The 18487-nt window shown below is 35.6% G+C and overlaps 3 protein-coding genes across 9 annotated transcripts; all 3 read left to right on the forward strand.

The window, feature by feature from the left end:
• Positions 1–3330: 3330 nt before the first annotated feature.
• Positions 3331–6283, forward strand: LOC147487540 (uncharacterized). The gene has a single exon (XM_086575088.1). It carries the CDS (start codon positions 3425–3427, stop codon positions 5261–5263), a length of 1839 nt encoding a protein of 612 aa, XP_086431214.1. The 5' UTR covers positions 3331–3424; the 3' UTR covers positions 5264–6283.
• LOC147487541 (uncharacterized) lies at positions 6222–10931 on the forward strand. 7 transcript variants are annotated; one of them, XM_086575096.1, is made up of 9 exons: positions 6222–6363; positions 6737–6930; positions 7946–8067; positions 8220–8423; positions 8747–8806; positions 9267–9411; positions 9498–9619; positions 9922–10139; positions 10672–10931. In XM_086575096.1, the coding sequence occupies exons 2-6, from the start codon at positions 6807–6809 to the stop codon at positions 9276–9278; spliced, it is 522 nt and encodes a 173-aa protein (XP_086431222.1). In that variant the 5' UTR covers positions 6222–6363; positions 6737–6806; the 3' UTR covers positions 9279–9411; positions 9498–9619; positions 9922–10139; positions 10672–10931. The 7 variants fall into 7 exon arrangements, with proteins under 7 accessions (XP_086431222.1, XP_086431218.1, XP_086431221.1 ...); XM_086575095.1 differs by having other exon boundaries at positions 6225–6363; positions 6792–6930; positions 9304–9411; XM_086575094.1 differs by lacking the exons at positions 9922–10139; positions 10672–10931 and adding an exon at positions 8985–8998 and having other exon boundaries at positions 6225–6363; positions 6792–6930; positions 9304–9411; positions 9498–9620.
• A 61-nt stretch (positions 10932–10992) lies between these two features.
• On the forward strand, positions 10993–13933 carry LOC147487542 (ribose-phosphate pyrophosphokinase 4). Its single transcript, XM_086575089.1, has 7 exons — positions 10993–11272; positions 12011–12326; positions 12510–12605; positions 12787–12855; positions 12943–13071; positions 13437–13536; positions 13615–13933. The coding sequence occupies exons 1-7, from the start codon at positions 11157–11159 to the stop codon at positions 13746–13748; spliced, it is 960 nt and encodes a 319-aa protein (XP_086431215.1). The 5' UTR covers positions 10993–11156; the 3' UTR covers positions 13749–13933.
• The last annotated feature ends 4554 nt before the right edge of the window (positions 13934–18487 follow it).

An 18487-nucleotide genomic window follows, 5' to 3' on the forward strand; every position in this document is an offset into this window, starting at 1 on the left:
GGTTTGAATTGATTATTCTTTATTAATTGCTAGTGAGATGTATAGATATCCGAGAATAAATTAGGAAACAATAATTTTATTTCTTAGTCGTTGTAGTATAAATGAAGTTTGTGAGTATCTTCTCAGAAACTCTCATTGAGGCTATAAACTAGGAAATTCCTAGTGGTTTAAGGCCTTATTGCATATGGTCAATGCAATTGCACTTTCGGTGAAACGAGATTAGTTAGAACTCCATTTTTATCACTTATTTTAATTTCTCATATTTGTTTGAGGACAAGCAAAATGCTGTTTTGGGGTGGTTTGATAAGAGCCCAAAACTGTAGTTTTAACCCCTTAATAACATTACATATAGACCAATTATGTTTATAATAAATAAGAGTTAGTACTATTTACTTACTTTTGTGTATTTCAGGTTTTGAAATTAATTATGTGAAAAAATATGTCATTTTTGCAAGAGAAAGGAGCAAAGGTTGGTTGTTAAGAAGTCCTATGGTTAAAGCTCAAGTTTCAAGGAGAAAAATCTTTTTTAAAACCCAGTCAAAACTGAAAAGTTAATATACATGGTAATGGAGGATGTGCAAGGAAAAGTGTACTTGAGATCTTGATTAACACAGGTTGGGGTCTGCCTAACCCCTAGCTTCTTCAAAAAACAAGCTGAAAAGTCAAAGTCAACGCAGGCAGAAATAGAGCATAAAAATCAACAGAACTTCCGCAGGCCGTATCTTTGGACTCAGACCTCAGAATTGGGCCTATTATATTTCAACACGACCGGCTCGGAAAGATCTTTATAATGGTTTAGTCGTTGATCCAATTAGAAGAGTAAAAGTGGACAAAAAGTCTGTTACAGTAATTTCCAGTAGAAAAACTCTTTTTGAACTTAAGTAATTAGGTTTTGGGGCTTGATTTAATAGTGGCCAAAACATAGCTCCAAAGCTCATACACAAAATTGTAAACCTAGCCCTCTCCCTATATAAAAGAGGTTTAAGGCAAAACTCTAACTCTCTCACCCATTAGTTAATTAGTCTCTTGCCTCTTAGTTTTTCTTTTTAGTAAACCTAGCTTATGTCATTTAACCTAGCCACCATTAATAAAATTCAAGTTCATTATATTTTTTAATTATGTTGTCTTATTCTTATTATGTTTTCCATGATAGTCTAATGAATTTTAGCTAAACCTCTATTAGAGGGGTTTGATTGAAGCTTTGATGAAGACTTGATGTGTTAGTATAGAATAATTGCTTTTAAGAGTTTTAATCTAAATGATAGTTCATTCACCATGAGAATGGATTTAAACTTCTTCTCATGATAATTATTAGTTGGTTAGAGATGCCATGAATAATTAGGGATAAAAATACCTAATTTTTATGTTGAACCTTGTGTGAAAACATAAAGATTAGGGTTGCAATAAAAATCTATACTAGCATGTTAGGGATTAATCAAGGTGGATATCAAATCTCCATAATCCCTTCTTCTCTCATTCACATCTAATGTATTTAATTGCCATAGTATAATTTAGAATATCATAATTAGTTATTCCCACATATTAGTCTTATTAAAAACATTGTTAAATTGTTTAAGTTAGTGAAATTATTACGTTCAAAGCAATTAGGAGTGGAACGAATCTTTACTCAAGTTATTGCATGATAATTGAGAGTAGGAATTTGATCTAATAGTTAGAATAATTTAGTTTTCTTATTCCTAGCAAAATCACTATTCGTTATGATAGAAATGTGTTACTCAAGAGTATTATCAGAGATCGAAAAACATAATATAATAGCATAATGAGATCAGAGATTAATTAGATTTAATTATCTTCTTGGCAAGCGACTTTCTCGTCTTTGCCAAAAGGTATAAAAACACATCACAAGTTAATCTGATGAATTGGAATGACATGGAAGAAGCATATAGAGATAGTGATTGATAAACGCAAAATTTATATAAAAATATTAATGTAAAAAAATACCAATAAAACCTAACTGACTCTATGTTTAAATCAATCAATATCTCACTCTCTATTTATATATCATGCAATATAAATCTAGTAAGGGTTTTGAATCCACACTTAAATGTTAAGACTAATTCAATCTAATCAAATATCAAGGAGAAAACAATAGTAAGAGTAAAGGATTTGTTGTTGCTACTATTCTACTTTAAACTAATGGTTTCAAATTTAATTAAATAAACAAAACAAATAAAACTAAGTAGATCTTAAAACCGCATAGTTCTATTTATATATGTTGACACATATTCTAGATATGTCCTTGAAGTTCATTTTGTGTATATTTTACCCATGTGTTTAGAGAAACTAATAGGTCATCAGACCATCTTGCAGGGCTAAACCCCTCCTATTATAACGAGTTAATGCTTTTTGGTTCTCCTATTGGCAGAGGGCTTTATAACCTTATTGGCAGAGGGCGTCAGCCTAATCATAACTTATTTTTATTTGTTTAATACGAAGAAGGTTATTAGGTGAAGATTAAAATCCGACCACCTATTAATTCATTAACATGTTTAGTTTCACATATTGTTAAAATCTTAATTCTTATACTATCAATGATCCAAAACAAGAATTACAACTTTATAATCCCTAATCAACTATTTCTATCTCTAGACAAAATCTTATTAGCATGAGAAAAGAGTTCATTCAAGTATTTCTTAATGAATGAACAATTTTCTAGTTCAAATCAATCTCACTTTATCTCTAGAATAATAAAAATTCAAACTTTTAGCTTATTAAAAAAGGGGAGGGATCTGTTTACCATGGTTTATACTACGCCCCTTTACAGGATGAGTTAAAAGCTAATATTTTGTAAATATGATCTCCTAACTATAGATAGATTTTCCACAAAAATTCGGCTAATTTGGAAATCTCTACCCTAATTAAAAATTGTTGACAACTTTAAATTTTTTTTAACACCCCGATTATTCGATTTTGCAATCATCTTTTGACATTGTTAAACATCATCAAATGAGCTGAAATTTTGTGGAAGTGATCTCTAAGGTTTGTTGGATATATATATCCACAAAAAATTAGGTTCTAGTTCATCTTGTGAGTGAAATTATGGGCCACGGTATAAACCATGCTATATTAAACAATAAAATTATATTATATTAAACATATTAAATAATTTGAAGACTTCATTAATCAACCTCCCCATAAAGACAGGAGAAATTATCACTCCTGGTTAAGTTACCATTCCTAGTTAAGTTAAAACCATAAAATGGTTCAAGTTTCTTCATGCACATCGATATATTATGTGCATGTCGGCAAGGGGGTCTTTTCCTTTGGATGTTGTTTTATACACAGCCCACTTTACGCCCATGGGCTTATTCATGACCCGAACACACTTTCAGTTTAATTCACCCGCCAAATACTTTGATTCCTGAAAAATCTCCAATCCCTCTCTCCAAAAAATAAAATAAAAATGGCAATCATCAAATTACTCAAAAACCTTAAAATATCGAAACCTTCAAACCCATCTCTTCACTCCAATCAAAATATCGCAGAAAAAATTTCAAAAACCCTAATAATCTCACCATCAAAATCACTCCAAAATCCCACTTCCCCTCTTTTTTCAAATCTCAATTCCGAAATAATCCGCACTGTTCTTTCCAACCCACGTCTCAAAATCCAAACTTGTTTAGATTTCTTCAATTTTCTCAACAGAACACAACACAAACATGATATATACACCCATGTAGTTTTAATTTGTAGAGTTTTTGAAGCTAGAAAGTTTGTATTAGCTAAAGATTTACTTAAATATATAGCTGTTAGTGATTGCCCATTTTCAAATTTAGCTTCTTTAGTTAAGAAATGTAGTGAAAATGAATGGGTTTTGTCCAAATTGTTTGATATGTTGTTTCGAGTTTATTCGGATTTGAAAATGTTTGACAAGTGTTTTGAGGTGTTTGAGTGTATGAAAAGTAATGGTATTGAGATTGAGGAGAGGTCTTGTTTTGTTTGTTTACTTGCTTTAAAGAAATCTTGTCAAGTAGAATTACTACTAGAGTTTTTTGAGAAAATGGTTGAGGCTAATGTTGGTTTATCGGTTTATTCGATGTCGGTTGTAGTGGATTTGGTTTGTAAAAGAGGTGATATTAAGAGGGGTCTTGAATTGATTCAAGAAGTGAGTGGTAGAGGGATTAGAGCGAATGTTGTTACTTATAATTCGGTTCTAGATGCTTGTATTAAGGTAAGGGATTTTGCGCGAGTTGATGAAATCTTGTGTTTGATTGATAAGGATGGGATTTCACGGAATGCTGCTACTTATAATCTTTTAATTGATGGGCATTTGAGTAGAGGAAAGATTGAAGAAGCTGAGAGGCTTTTTGAGGAGATGGGGGAAAGAGGAATTCAGATGGATATATATGTGTACACTTCAATGATCAATGGGAATTGTAGGTCAGGGAATTTGAAGAGGGCGTTTGCTTTGTTTGATGAATTGCCAGAGAGAGGATTGAGTGTGAATGTTCATACATATGGAGCTTTACTCAATGGTCTTTGCAAGGTTGGGCAGATGGAGGCTGCGACTATTTTGTTGAATGAGATGCAAATTAACGGAATTGACTTGAATCAGGTGATTTTTAACACATTGATAGACGGATATTGCAACAAGGGTATGATCGACGAAGCTATAAAGTTGCAAGATGTGATGGTAAATAAAGGCATTAAAGCTGATGTTTACACTTATACAACAATGGCAAGTGGATTATGCAAATTGAAGAGGGCTGATGAAGCGAAGGAGTTGTTGATCACGATGGTAGACAAGGGTGTGGTTCCGAATATGGTTAGCTTCAGTACGTTGATTAACATATACTGCAAGGAAGGGAATGTTGTGGAAGCAAAAAGGGTGTTTCAAGATATGGAAAAGAAGGGTGTAAGGCCTAGTACGGTTACTTACAACATTCTTATAGATTACTATAGTAAGAAAGGGAAAATGAAGGAAGCAAAAGAGCTTAAAGATGAAATGGAAGTTAAGAGATTGAGGCCTGATGTTTATACATATACATCACTTATACATGGGAATTGTATTGTTTGTGAGGTCGATGCTGCCCTGAAGTTATTTTCTGAAATGCAGGAGAAAGGTCTGGTAAAAAATGTGGTCACATACACCGCGATGATTTCAGGATTGTCCAAGGAAGGAAGATCAGATGAGGCCTTTCAATTGTATGACGACATGATAGATGCAGGCTTGATGCCTGATGAGACAGTTTGTTCTACTCTTATAAGTAGCCAACATGTGCAGAATCCTAGAAAGCTATGAGCACAGGATTAGTATTCTATTTAGTATTTTCCTATGTTCTGACTTTGCATTGCTAAAATTGTTGGCTTGAACACTGAATAGACAGTATCATAAGCTGGCGAATGTCATGTGTACATGTGAGAGGGTCTAATCTTCCATCAATAATATCAAGTGGTCCATCTTTAACAAGTGTTTTGAGGAAAACTGGGAGACACAGGGGCTAGAGATCATGATAATCTTCTTCACTATTGTTGTTTCTTAGAGACCAATTTGAGATGAAGCGATCAGCGGGATTTATGGATGTCATTGCTATGTTGGTTGCTTCTACTGTTCAACACAACTTTTATGTTAGTGGAAGGAGAACTGTGATTCGTAAACTGGCTGACAGGCAGATTGAGCCGTGGACTTCAGTCATATACTTATGGTTTTTTCAAGGCATTATGTGAAAAGGCAAGCAAGTCATTTACTCATTTATAATCTAAAGTTGGATCGTAGAGCTGTCCGTGGCAGAACAAACCCCGCCCGTTACAAGTGCTGTTAAAGAAGTATAAGTCAGACTATGCAGATGCAACCCTGAACCTAGAGTCTAATTTGACTTCACAGTCTGAATCTCAGCATAAAATCCTTCACAAAACGGGTTATGTTGATCTAGAAGACATGCGTTGCTTCTGTTCCAGTTTGCACATTATGCATGTGAGCTTCTATATTTGCATCGAAATCCATGTAAGTGTGTGAAGTGTATGCAATAGGAATGTGCTTTTTTCTGTCTGTGCCAGTCAAGTTGTCCTGCATTGTGTATTGTTGTGAAGGAAATGATGAATCGATGTTGAGACTGCAGAAGGTGTATATAAAAGCAGAAGGTGTTGAGACTGCAATATAGAATCGTAACATGTAGATGATGATTGGTCAAGTTATGGGTGCTTCTGACCAATTAATAATAGAAGTAACTTCTTAGCTCATTCTGTATTATGCATATGAAATATTGACTATTGAGTACAGATTGAAACTTCTAAAGGCACTTGACATCCATTTGTCTGAAAACGTCTCTATTCTCTCCAATCTCTCATCTCTTCACCCAGACTCAAAAATCTCTCTCTCTCTCTCCTGTGCAGTCCTGGCAGGTAGTATTACTATACAAGCTTTTATATATGTAGAATTGTGTATAAAGCATGTGAACTGTGAATATGTGTTAGTTTTTTAAGTTTCCATTGTTAATGTTATTGCCTATTTTAGGGCTTTAATGTGGAATATTGATAGATTTATAAGATGAAAAGAATATAACATGTGTGCTTTGTTTTAGTAAATATACAATTAGCAGAAAGTTGCGTATGACACTGTAATGTATGGAAACACGATACATGTTGGGTACCAATCAGGCTATATATCTTATTTTGAAGGAAAGTTCAGTAAGTCAGACTTAGAAATGAAGTTTGTGTGTGAAATGGAATTTCTTTGCAATCAGTTTGATGAATTCTTTTTATTTTGTGCAAGCAGGCTTTCGTGTGGGCAAGGAGAATGTATTGAATGGTTTACTCTGTTTTCATTTTAGGTTTTAGCAGTACCAATGTTGGTGCCAAGATCTTACACAAGAGAGGATGTTGTGGAACTTCAGTGTCATGGGAATGATGTATGTCTGCACCGAGTTCTAAGAGCTTGCTTAGAAGCTGGGGCTGGGCTTGCAGAACCAGGTTGGTTTTGGTTTACACTTTGCTTTCAAAAGTTTGGAAATAGTTGTGATAGTTTGTTTTTAATAAGAATAAGGAGAAATGTTATTACTTTTAAAACGGAAAAGTAAGCCAATCTACAAAAAGCTGCATTAGGTGTACCCAGGTCTTTTATATTTACATCTGCATTTAGGGAAGTTTGAGTAGAATTACATTGGGGTATGTTACTTATATCTAGCAAATCATCAGGACAATACTTGTGTACACCAAGACAATATTGACACCCCTTTTCCTGAGCTCAACTCAGCTCCTTCAAAAAAGAGTAATCATAGGAGTGATCTTGAATATAAGCTGAACTAGAGTTTTATTGTATATAGGTGTTTTCGGCAGATTTCTTCTGAGCAAGTTTTAAATTTGGATCTGTGATCTACTTAGTTGGAAATCTGGAACTATAAAGGAAGAAAAAGAAAAATGATTGTGGTGATGTCCAGTAGGTTTTTGATATGTATGAAGATTTATATTTGGATTCTCAAAAATAAAATTTCAAATCCCCAAACCAATGATAAAAAGTGGCCTACTTGGCAGCGTAATCCCTTAGGGAAAACAAATAGGATGTGAATGGAGATTTCTGCCACATCATAATAATAGATTGCACCATCACTCTCGCCATGGAAACACTGGTAGAGGTATCAAAAGTTTATAACACTCCTGCTAATTCAGCAGCAGCTAACTTCCTTTGAGCGTATCTGCCACTTGTATGTTATAATCTATGTTACATGGACACACCATATTTCAAAAATAATCTGTGTCGGATACGTATCCACGTGTCCGTGTCGGACACGCATGCACACATATGGTATGTGATATACCTCAATTTTTGATATTTCACCTTGTCGGACACTTCGTATCCGTGTCAATGTAACTTAGGTTATAATGTGTAACGAGCTAAAGATACTGACTGCTTTTCTTATTCAAAATTTGATGTTATCTGCTAGAAATGTTATATTCCCTATCACACCAATGTCTCTCTTTCTGTCAGGCGAGTTCACTCTCCGTGCTTTTCTAAATGGGTGTCTAGACCTCTCCCAAGCTGAAAACATCAAAAAACTTATTTCAGCAAAATCTGTGGCTGCTGCCGATGCAGCACTAGCCGGAATTCAGGTGTGCTATCTTTATACTCATATTCCAAAGATACATTACGTTTTGGGGATAGATCATTTTCCTATATATGGAACCATTGGTGATCATTTTGGTTCGAAGATACTTAGTAAACTTCTAATACTGAGACTTAATTAATATATTTTCTTGAGCAGGGAGGGTTCTCTGCTTTAGTCAAATCATCAAGGAGGCAGTGCGTCGAGTTGCTAACAGAGATTGAAGCTCGTTTGGATTTTGATGACGAGATGCCTTCATTAGACTCCCACTCTTTGATGGATATGATACATGGCATGTGTCTTGATGTTGAAAAGGCCTTGGAGACTGCAAACTACGATAAGCTTCTACAGTCGGGATTACAGGTATGATATTGGATGTCTGAATGTTCTTGCTTTTGTTTTCTTAAGAGTTAAGGCCAGGAGATCACTTGCATTGAGACTAGGATGTATAAAGTCAATAATCTCTATTCTCTACCACTAAATTTTTTTTAAAAAAAAATGAAGATAATTTACTGTCTCCCTCTGAACATAATAAACTTCTATGTTGGCTTGACCATTTTATATATTTTTCTGAGGTATCTGTATATTGTCACTATCTGAGTACTTTGTTGTGGGTACTACAGTTACAAGGATTATTTTAGGTTTTAACTCAAGTCCAAGCATTTATGAGGAAGTTTCTTTTGCAGATAGCAATTGTTGGCCGGCCAAATGTTGGGAAGTCCAGCCTGCTCAATGCATGGAGCAAAGTAGGTTTAAGAATTTGATCTGCCATACTTATTTCCTGTGTTGGTATTTTATTCATGTGTGCTTGTTCATGATCAATGAGCTAATGCTGTACATAATATAGTCATGCTGACTAGCTTCACTATGCTTTGGTTCTTTCATTTGAATCCTGAATTGACAAAACTCAGTTTCAACATATAGGAAAGCAGTCTCAAGTATGTGGTGCTCCCCAAGGTCTTCATAGCAACACACTAGGAACATACCTAGGGACCTCAAGTGGCAAGCTCACATGTCAGAAAAAACCATTACAAGATATGGGAACCAAAGTACCCAAACGCCTAAGGACTGTTTTTTATATTTGTTAATTTAAAATGTAGACAAACACCTACTTAAAATTGAGTGTTTTCTTGTTGAAAACAGTGAGGGCAGTGGTGTCATTTTCAGTTTCCGCATGCATCTTAATCATGCTATGTTTCCTTTTAGCATGCAGAGTGAGAAAGCAATATTACTGAAATCGCAGGAACCACGAGGGATGTAGTTGAAGCCAGCATTAATGTTCATGGTATTCCTATCACTCTTCTTGATACTGCAGGTATCTGGGAAACTGAAGATATCGTTGAGAAGATAGGTAATGACTGTTCTGTGTTTGTAGATAAGTTATCTTATTATGAATGGCAGATCTTTTCTTAATGTTACGATTTTACTATGTTGTAGGTGTGGAGAGATCGGAAGCAATTGCAATTGGTGCTGATGTGATTATTATTATGGCAGTAAGTGCTATGGATGGGTGAACTTCTGATGATGCTGAACTTCTTGAGCGCATTGAAGTTAATCAGGTTGGTGGAAATCACCTGTCCTCTCTTTGCCTACCTAGTTTGCTTGTTTATTTTTATTGAATAAATTTAGCTACCTTTATATATTGATTGAATAAATTATATTGATGGAGCCTGGAGTAATGGACACTACCAAATAAAGCTATACACATCATCTCTTTCTTGTTTGTGTTTCCCTTACATATTACTTGATTCAGATATGAAATAGAATATGCATCTTGTTACTCTGCTTTTAAATAACTGGCGATATATATGAATGAATTGGTAATCTGCACATGTTGATTTGGTTCTTTCTTAAAATGCAGGAAATTACAGGTTCTTCTGCACTAACGATTCTTGTAATTAACAAGATACACTGTACGTGCTCCATCTGAGTCGGTTGAAACGCTTAAAAGGGTTGTCAATAAGCATGTCTTAACATGTGCTGTCAATGGTCAGGGTATACCTGATGTGGAGTCTGCACTAGTAGAGATTGCAGGACTTGACCGCATTCCAGCAGGAGGGCTGCCGGGCTGTAAAGCAGGTTATTCCATATCCATACGTGTTAAGCTTTTTCTGTATTTTTCATTAGTTTGGCTAAGTATTCATTTTAATTGTGGGAACAGTTGGAACCCCCTAGCTACCAATTTGGTGTACATTAGGAATACGCCTGTGTCACAACGGAAAGGGCGATGGATATATGTGAATAATACAGGAAATTACTAACCATGCACATAATCACGTAAGGGGATGTAGTATGTCTCTGTCACACAAACTACATCCCTACATGATCTCAACCGACATTGGTATTTCCTGTGCTAAAACATTTTTCTGTATTATAATAGATGTAGTAGTAAATGGACCATGAAGGGATACCACATGTCCATATGTCAATATAGGGACACAGCCAGCATCACCCTATTACTACAGTCTGCAGAGTACAGACTGAAGAAATGCCCTAGATGATTTGCATCTGTTACTTTTCTTCTACTTGTACACCTGGAATATATACTGAACTGACTTTTGAGCTAATGTTTGAAGCTTATACTGATTTGCGTAATTGTGTTGTGGGACAGAGACAATTTGAGCAGCTCGGAAGCTCTTATTAATGAGGTTGAAGTCATCTATAGATTTTTGGAGTATCGATTTGAGGGAAGCTGCCGGAGAAGTCTTGTCCAACATCTTTAGTGAAATTTGTATTGGAAAATAGCTTATTAGCTTTGACATTATCCGTAGTATCTTTTCTCTTGATTTTGGCTGTGCTATAAATTAACTGAAGGTGGGCATACTCCTTAATTCTTTTTGCCATAAGTTAATAATAAAATTATTATCTGTACATTTCCACATGGCCATTTGATATCTCAGTGATATATCGATCGAGACTGACATGACAAATAGAGGGTAAAACAGTCCCAACTCTTTCTTCTCTTCGTCTCCAATATTCTCTCTTCTCCATCTCCAATTAACCTTTATTAATCTTAAAAGGAGGCCCCATATATATATATTGATTCTTCACTATCATAAAAAAAAAGGTGCAAAAGAAAGACACAGAGAAAGAGAGATGGAGATGCCAAAGAAGAAACAAGTACTACTATTCTACTGTGTTGAGTCTGAAGATCTTGCTCGTAAAATTGCTACACTATCTGACTCTATTCAGCTTCAGTCTATAAACTGGAGGTTTTCACTATCTTTTTATACATTATTTTCTTCATGTTTTTTCATTACCAACTTAACCATTTCTTTACGAGTGGCCTTTTAGTTTTATGTCTTGCCCATTCTTTATCTGTTCAAGCTTTCTTGTTTTTAATCAAGTTTTCATCTTTTAGCTTACATGTTATCTTGTACTTCATCATATATTTTTTCCATTTTTGTCTTATCATGGAATGGAATAGATATATTCTTTTTTGCTTTCAATGAGAAAAAATGTTGGGAAATTCTTTGTTACAGTGTACTTGTTTCACTGAGACAAGTTTAAGGTATTGTATTGAGTGGGGATAATGAGTTGGTTTAAAGAAACTGACATATCTGTGGCAATAGAGTCTTGGAAATTTGTTGATGAGCACAAGCTTATTTAGGTGATAAACCGATTGGGAATTGAATTGGTCTTAGTGGCAGAGGAAGTTTAACGAATGGCTTCAGATAAACCAAAAATCACAGGAAAAATTAGGTGAATTGTGTTCATGAAGTCATGGATTGATGAATATGAGTTGTAGTTTTGTGGATGAATTATGTTTAGATATAGTAGGTGTGTTTCATAATTTATGGATTTTTTTGTATCATAGAGTCCATACATATTCTATAAGATTACTGGTGGGGGCTTGTTGTGTCATAGGAACAAGGGTTCTTCTGTTTATGAAAAAATTGTTGTTTTTTATTAAGAGGAGAAATGATACATTTCCTTTTTGTATATTTCAGGAGCTTCGATGATGGATTCCCAAACCTTTTTATCAACAATGCACAAGATATTCGAGGCCGTCATGTTGCCTTTTTGGCTTCCTTCAGTTCACCATGTGTCATCTTTGAACAATTGTCTGTCATATTTGCCCTCCCAAGGCTATTTGTTGCTTCCTTTACATTGGTATTGCCATTCTTTCCAACTGGCTCTTTTGAGCGCATGGAAGAGGAAGGGGATGTAGCAACTGCGTTTACCATGGCAAGAATATTGTCGAATATACCCATATCACGGGGCGGTCCAACTAGTTTAGTCATCTATGACATACATGCTTTGCAGGTTGGTTTTACTGCCATGATGCTGGTACATATTTGAATGGTTTGCAGATGTCATATTTCTGATCCGTTTTGTAAATAATGTAGTTCTTCAAGCTTTTCACTCTATTCACTTTCTTACATTGTGTGTGCCGTACTGCTCTCAAACATTTAAGAGCTAGATCCTAATCTTGCATATCATATATAGGAAAGATTTTATTTTGGGGATCATGTTCTACCATGTTTTGAGACTGGGATCCCTTTGTTGAAACAACGCCTCCACCAGCTTCCTGATGCTGACAATGTGAGTAATTTCGTTCAACATAGTTTTTCTTTAGAAGTTCTGCTATGGAAGTATACCCATAATAATTTTCTGTACAACAAATGAAGATAGTTTACCCTTCTTAGCCCTCTTTCTTTGTTTGTTTGACCATAAGTTTTTCCTTAAAAGTTCTATTACTCAGTGTAACTATATTATCTTCCAGATTAGCATTGCATTTCCTGATGATGGAGCATGGAAAAGATTTTACAAGCAATTGCAGCATTTTCCAATGGTTTGGTTATTGCTCTGAATGTGTTTGTTTTCTTTGTTGTACAAAACCTTAAGATACCCTTCCTTCCTTCTTTTTTTTTTGGTACAGGTTGTGTGCACGAAGGTTCGTGAAGGTGATAAGAGATTTGTTCGCCTCAAAGAGGGGAGTGCTGCTGGCCGCCATGTTGTCATCGTAGATGATTTGGTTCAGTCAGGAGGAACCCTTATTGAGTGTCAGGTATGGACTATCTACAATGGAAAGGACGGTTCATGGTCTTGTGATGTAAATGACAGTTTAGTATTTTATCGATAGCTTATAAACTAATTGAAAATATTATTGTACCGTCCCATCAAACAGAACACAAAGTTTTGATTTAGTTTCTTGGTTGAAACTAGTTAAAAGCATATTCTGAAATCTGCTCACTTCTAGTTTAACCTGTGGACTAAGTTCTGACTTCTGACCATCTTCCACTCACTAGATTGTCTTCGTAGCCCCAGCTTCTGCATGCATAAGAGCTTCATGAATTTGGATTGACCTAATCTATATAGAATTCTACAAAATTAGGGATAGACTAAATTGTTTTTCATCTTTCTGGTTATCAGAAAGTGTTGGCTGCTCATGGTGCTACTAAGGTTAGTGCTTATGTCACCCATGGTGTGTTTCCTAAGCAATCGTGGGAGCGATTTCTGCACAAAAACGAAGGTAGTTCTTGTACTTATGCGTACTCAGTTTCTTTTTCTTCAAAGCTAACGTATTTTATTTAATTTTCTTTTCTTTCAGAGGGATCCGAGAAGGCATTTGCTAATTTTTGGATCACAGATTCCTGTTCCCGTACAGCCAAAGCCATAGCAAACAGGGCTCCGTTTGAAATTATAAGCCTTGCAGGATCAATTGCAGATGCCCTTCAAATCTGAGCGAGGGGAGGGGATTCAGTTTGGATTAAGCCTTAAGGTGTTCTGATGAGACGACGAATGCTTCAGCATAAGCTTATCACCACCAGTCTTTCTATATAAAGAGAAAAAAAATATATGGAGTTAAGAAGTTTTTGTCAGGATTCAGTGTTTCAAACTTTCAACATAATCTGAAGTTTTTGCCAGGATACATTGTTTTACATAATCCTAGACCACTGCCTATATATACAATTTGCTTCCCTCGGCATATAATATGTAGTACTTGGATACTGCGGAGTAGTTATCACCTTCCGACTCTCCCTGGCTAGGTATCAAGTACGCATCTTCCATGATATGATTGGTGGAGAAACGTCTAGCTTCAAACAATCGTGAGTCGGTGTTCTGCGTGGAAACAAGATTTGCACCCTGTTTGACAAATTCGTGTTCTTTGATTCTCTTCTTTCAACTAATACTTATTCTTAAGTCGGATTTCATACAAATGAAAGTACCATTACTGTAAATCATATGTTAAATGAACTATAACTGTCTTGGACAATATACTTGGCATATCCCTTCAATTCTTCTATTATTTTACCGTGATTTTGTTTTACAAACTTTACCTTTCAATTATAAATACCCCTCAATGGCAGTTATAACATCTTTCAGAGTTCATTTCCTATACATAATATGTTTAATCCCTTCCAAATATACTTTGACTCATCCAAAATCATGACTGCAACTGGCAGTGATATATATAAATTACGGAAAATGCCTAGATAATGTCTACCACCCATAATACCTTTCCAAATATTAGTTATTTTTATTTGAAAAAAATGAAATTAACATAATAGGAATTTACATATAAACCCTTGAACATCTCCCACCCTCTAGTCACCTCTCTTATATCAGAAGTTTTTCTCTTTCTCCTATTCCTACCCAAACTGGAAGTCTTTTCTTCTCTCTCAACAACATTCACTCCTGAGTACACAGTCTTCAATAAAAACTTCATTTCTTCCCGCCCAATTTCCTTCCCCCCTCTTTTTCCCCTCCATTTCTACTCTGATAAGATACTTTACCTTTCATTCTAGAGTTCTTCATCTAAGAAAATCAGTTGGAGCAGCATTGCAGGTAACCGTGTGCTTGTTGATAATAGGCTAAAATTAATTGTTTACATTTAAGTTGATTACGCTTATAATGTTTCTGTTACATTCGAGTTAAATGTCAGTTTAATAACAACATCCTAAATGTCCCAAGTCACTTTGATCATTGGATTCTTTCCACATGTTATAAAAGTAAAGCAAAATTGGGATGAAAACCATATTAACCATGTATTTTCAGGTTATCCAAATTTGAATTTTATAGCACTATATATTGTTGTACATTTGAGATAAGATGTCTTACTATGATCACATTCATTTCAGTTAAATTGTAGTACGCTCTCTAAAGTGAACTTATATAGTGGAGTACATATGAGATAAGATGTCTTAATATGATCATGTTCAGTTTAGGTAAATTGTAGTAAACTCCCAAAAGTGAACTGATATAGTGTTGTACTTGGGAGATAAGATATCTTAATATGATCATGTTCAGTTCAGGTAATTTGTAGTACACTGTCTAAAGTGGGCATATATAGTGTCGTACTTGGGAGATAAGATGTTTGAGATGGTCAAGTTTAGTTCAGGTAAACAGTAGTACGCTGTCTAAAGTGGACTAATATAGTTTCGTACTTGAGAGATAAGATGTCTTGATATGATCAAGTTCAATTCAGGTAAACAGTAGTACGGTGTCTAAAATGTTCTAATATAGTGTCGTACCTTGGAGATAAGATGTTGTAATATGATCTTGTTAAGGTAAGGTAAATTGTAGTAAGGTGTTTAAGGTGGACTTATATAGTGTCCTAGTTGGGATATAAGATGTCTTAATAAGATCATGTTTAGTTAAGTTAAACTGTAGTACACTCTCTAAAGTGAACTTATATAGAAATGTTTCGGGTTTTTGTTTCAGCCATGGTCACTAAAGCATATCAAAGTCCAGAGGAATTATACCATGATGGTGATTCTGAAAAAACTATAGAGAGGAATTATTGTAGAAAGAAAGTTTACTATTGGTGGAAAAGTCATGTTGAGATGGGCACATTTGACGAGTACTGGATTATTGGCAAGAGACCAGAAGCAGTTGTGGCTATATGTAACAATAATGGATACCTTAATTTCCGTAGTTACCATCTCTAGACCCCTCACTGTCCGGATCTAGAGACTTTGGTCCATTTGATGGAGATTTTCGTGGTGACAATTAACAAGTTGTACAACTTCGAGCTCAATATGGAGGCGGTGGTGAAATGAGAATTTCATAAGTTAGTTTCTGACATAGACTTGCTCAGGAATTGGCGTTTCGATATAAACTTCATGGCTAGGTATCTGTATGAGATGAGATGCGACTGTAAAACATGAGGAATGCAAAAAAGGCCAAAGAAATGAGGTTTATTCTATACCCAAGTGTGGTTTATGCGCTTAAGTTCCTGGGAGAATTTGAAAGTACAAAGGACTATGATGTTTCATAAAAAACCACCACGCCCGAAAGCACTACCATTTCCCTACCATGCCAAGTATCAGTGGATAGCCAAGGAAAAAAGGTAATAAATATGGTTTTGAAATATATAATAATATTTGATATATAAGGAAAGGAAAAGTTATTGTTGCCTGTTTATGTTGTATGCTATGTGCAATAAATCTAAGTTCAAATCTTGTGTAGTTGAAAAGAAACTACGACAAGGCTATGACAGATTCTGAGGATATTGAATGGAAGGCGTATCTACTCTCAAAACGACCACAACTAGGAATGGGTGGAAGTGGTCGTAAGTGCTATGTGCCTGCAAAGCCAAAGGACTCATGCATCACATATACACTGCCATGTGGATCTCTTGAAGCTGACTTCTACGACGAAGACGAATATGGTGATTTGGAGTAATTTGTATGAGGAAAGTTTTGGAGTTTCAAACTTGTTTTATATGGTCCTTTTGTTGTGATGAAAGTGAATACTAGTATTGATAAGTTTTAGTAAATTATATGGTAGAAGTTGATAGTTTTAATCTGTCGAAAGTGAGAACCTAAAACAGACCAAAATATGACGCTTTCCAAATTTAAAGTACACCAAAATAAACAAGGGTTCCGAATAAACAAACAAATCCACGACGCACCACATGAATAACTTCAATAAATGTCACCAGGCATGGAAGTCAACCCGCTGTCTAGAAGCTATCGTATTTTCGATGAGGAACCTAGGGTGGCCAAATTGTAAGAGATAGCAAATAAGTAGTCTCGACAGAGGAACATAATTACTCACGATAATTGGTATATGATATACGTGAGCGCGTGACACTTAAATTTATTTTTAACGATAAAAGGAAGACACTTCCAAAGCTAGGAAGGGGTTGGCACAGTCGTTACTGATTGAGTAATAAACAGACAAGCATCTTGAGTAAAAATTGTGCAGAACTCAGCAAGTAACTATGATATCTTACAACAAATCACAATGTCCTACTTGAAGTAGCGGACTTTTAATCCAAAATTAGAGTATAAGTTAGTGTTTGGAACATATTTAAACAACCATTTCCACCTCAGCAGCAGTAGCAGTTGGTGCATTTTCAACTTCAGATATACCCTTGACTGTAGGAGTTTTTTCTCCCGCATCAAAGTCTAAAGACCGAGCAGCTCTCCTCATACAGTACTCTTCGTTGGTCATGCCACACTCCAACAAGTCCTTTGCTATTCTTTTCCTGATATATATTCACCTCTTTGATTGAAAGACGGGTGGCAAATTTCTGAGTAGGCAGTCAGCAAAGGCAAGTGTGTATGCACCACAGCTGGTGTCGTCATCCTATTTGGCGCATTTGGCAAACTCCAATTTCCATTGGCGACCCAGTTTTGCCATGTCTATACACTCACTATCTGAGCTAAGAAGTGCATAAGGGAGCACTATTAACAACTTTGTCAAACGAGGTGTGGGGTCCAGAGCCCAGACGACACCATCTTTCGACTTCTCCAACGAGTTGTAGATTTGAACAGTCCACGTGACAAAGTTAACGATGATGAGGATCCAATGCACTCCTTCAACATTCACCGTCATCATCAACCCACGACAGTTTCTCAAAACCGCCTCGAATCATCCGGCGAACCAGATTCGATGATATGGGTCTTTAAATTACCCACAATTTGTAGTCCCGCTGCACAAAGCTTATCTTCTACGGGCATCTGCTGGTCTTCTAAAATAGTGGCCAATCCATTATACAAATCACACAAATAATGCTATCATTACTATAATAAAATAAAATTAAATAAATCATTATACTGAATAAAATAAGGAAAGAATAAATCATTATAGAGGTCTAATGTGTGTGAAATTATCGAGAACCACGACTCTACAACTATGATGTACAAATTCTCCATTCCACATGGCTGAGCTACGGAAGTGTACCACCGGCCTAGTAAGCACATGTACGAGTCCTGTACCTCGAACCCAAAACAATATTAATAATCAACATCAAGTATATGTAGAAGAAGTACTTTAATAGACAGAGACATACCACATCATTAAGCCATTCTCCCCCGAATAGTCCATAGAAGCTGCTGATGTCAATTTGAAACCCACTCCCATACCGTCTAACAATGTTAGAGTGACTAGTTTCATCATTGTCGTGCTTATTCCAGTAATATGGCACTTGTACATTCGAGGTATGCAATTTTGTCAGGTCATCTCCAACACTT

Source organism: Coptis chinensis, chromosome 7, assembly GCF_015680905.1.
Source record: "Coptis chinensis isolate HL-2020 chromosome 7, ASM1568090v1, whole genome shotgun sequence".
Lineage (NCBI taxonomy): Eukaryota > Viridiplantae > Streptophyta > Magnoliopsida > Ranunculales > Ranunculaceae > Coptis > Coptis chinensis.

What these genes read in the sequence shown, in the direction of transcription:
- LOC147487540 (XM_086575088.1), top strand. Translation starts at nt 3,425, where the DNA reads ATGGCAATCATCAAATTACTCAAAAACCTTAAAATATCGAAACCTTCA.
- LOC147487541 (XM_086575092.1), top strand. Translation starts at nt 6,807, where the DNA reads ATGTTGGTGCCAAGATCTTACACAAGAGAGGATGTTGTGGAACTTCAG. An exon ending in GGCTGGGCTTGCAGAACCAG is followed by an intron (nt 6,931 to 7,945) that starts GTTGGTTTTGGT and finishes TCTTTCTGTCAG; the next exon opens with GCGAGTTCACTCTCCGTGCT. An exon ending in CAGCACTAGCCGGAATTCAG is followed by an intron (nt 8,068 to 8,219) that starts GTGTGCTATCTT and finishes TTTCTTGAGCAG; the next exon opens with GGAGGGTTCTCTGCTTTAGT.
- LOC147487542 (XM_086575089.1), top strand. Translation starts at nt 11,157, where the DNA reads ATGGAGATGCCAAAGAAGAAACAAGTACTACTATTCTACTGTGTTGAG. An exon ending in CTTCAGTCTATAAACTGGAG is followed by an intron (nt 11,273 to 12,010) that starts GTTTTCACTATC and finishes TGTATATTTCAG; the next exon opens with GAGCTTCGATGATGGATTCC. An exon ending in GAACCCTTATTGAGTGTCAG is followed by an intron (nt 13,072 to 13,436) that starts GTATGGACTATC and finishes TCTGGTTATCAG; the next exon opens with AAAGTGTTGGCTGCTCATGG.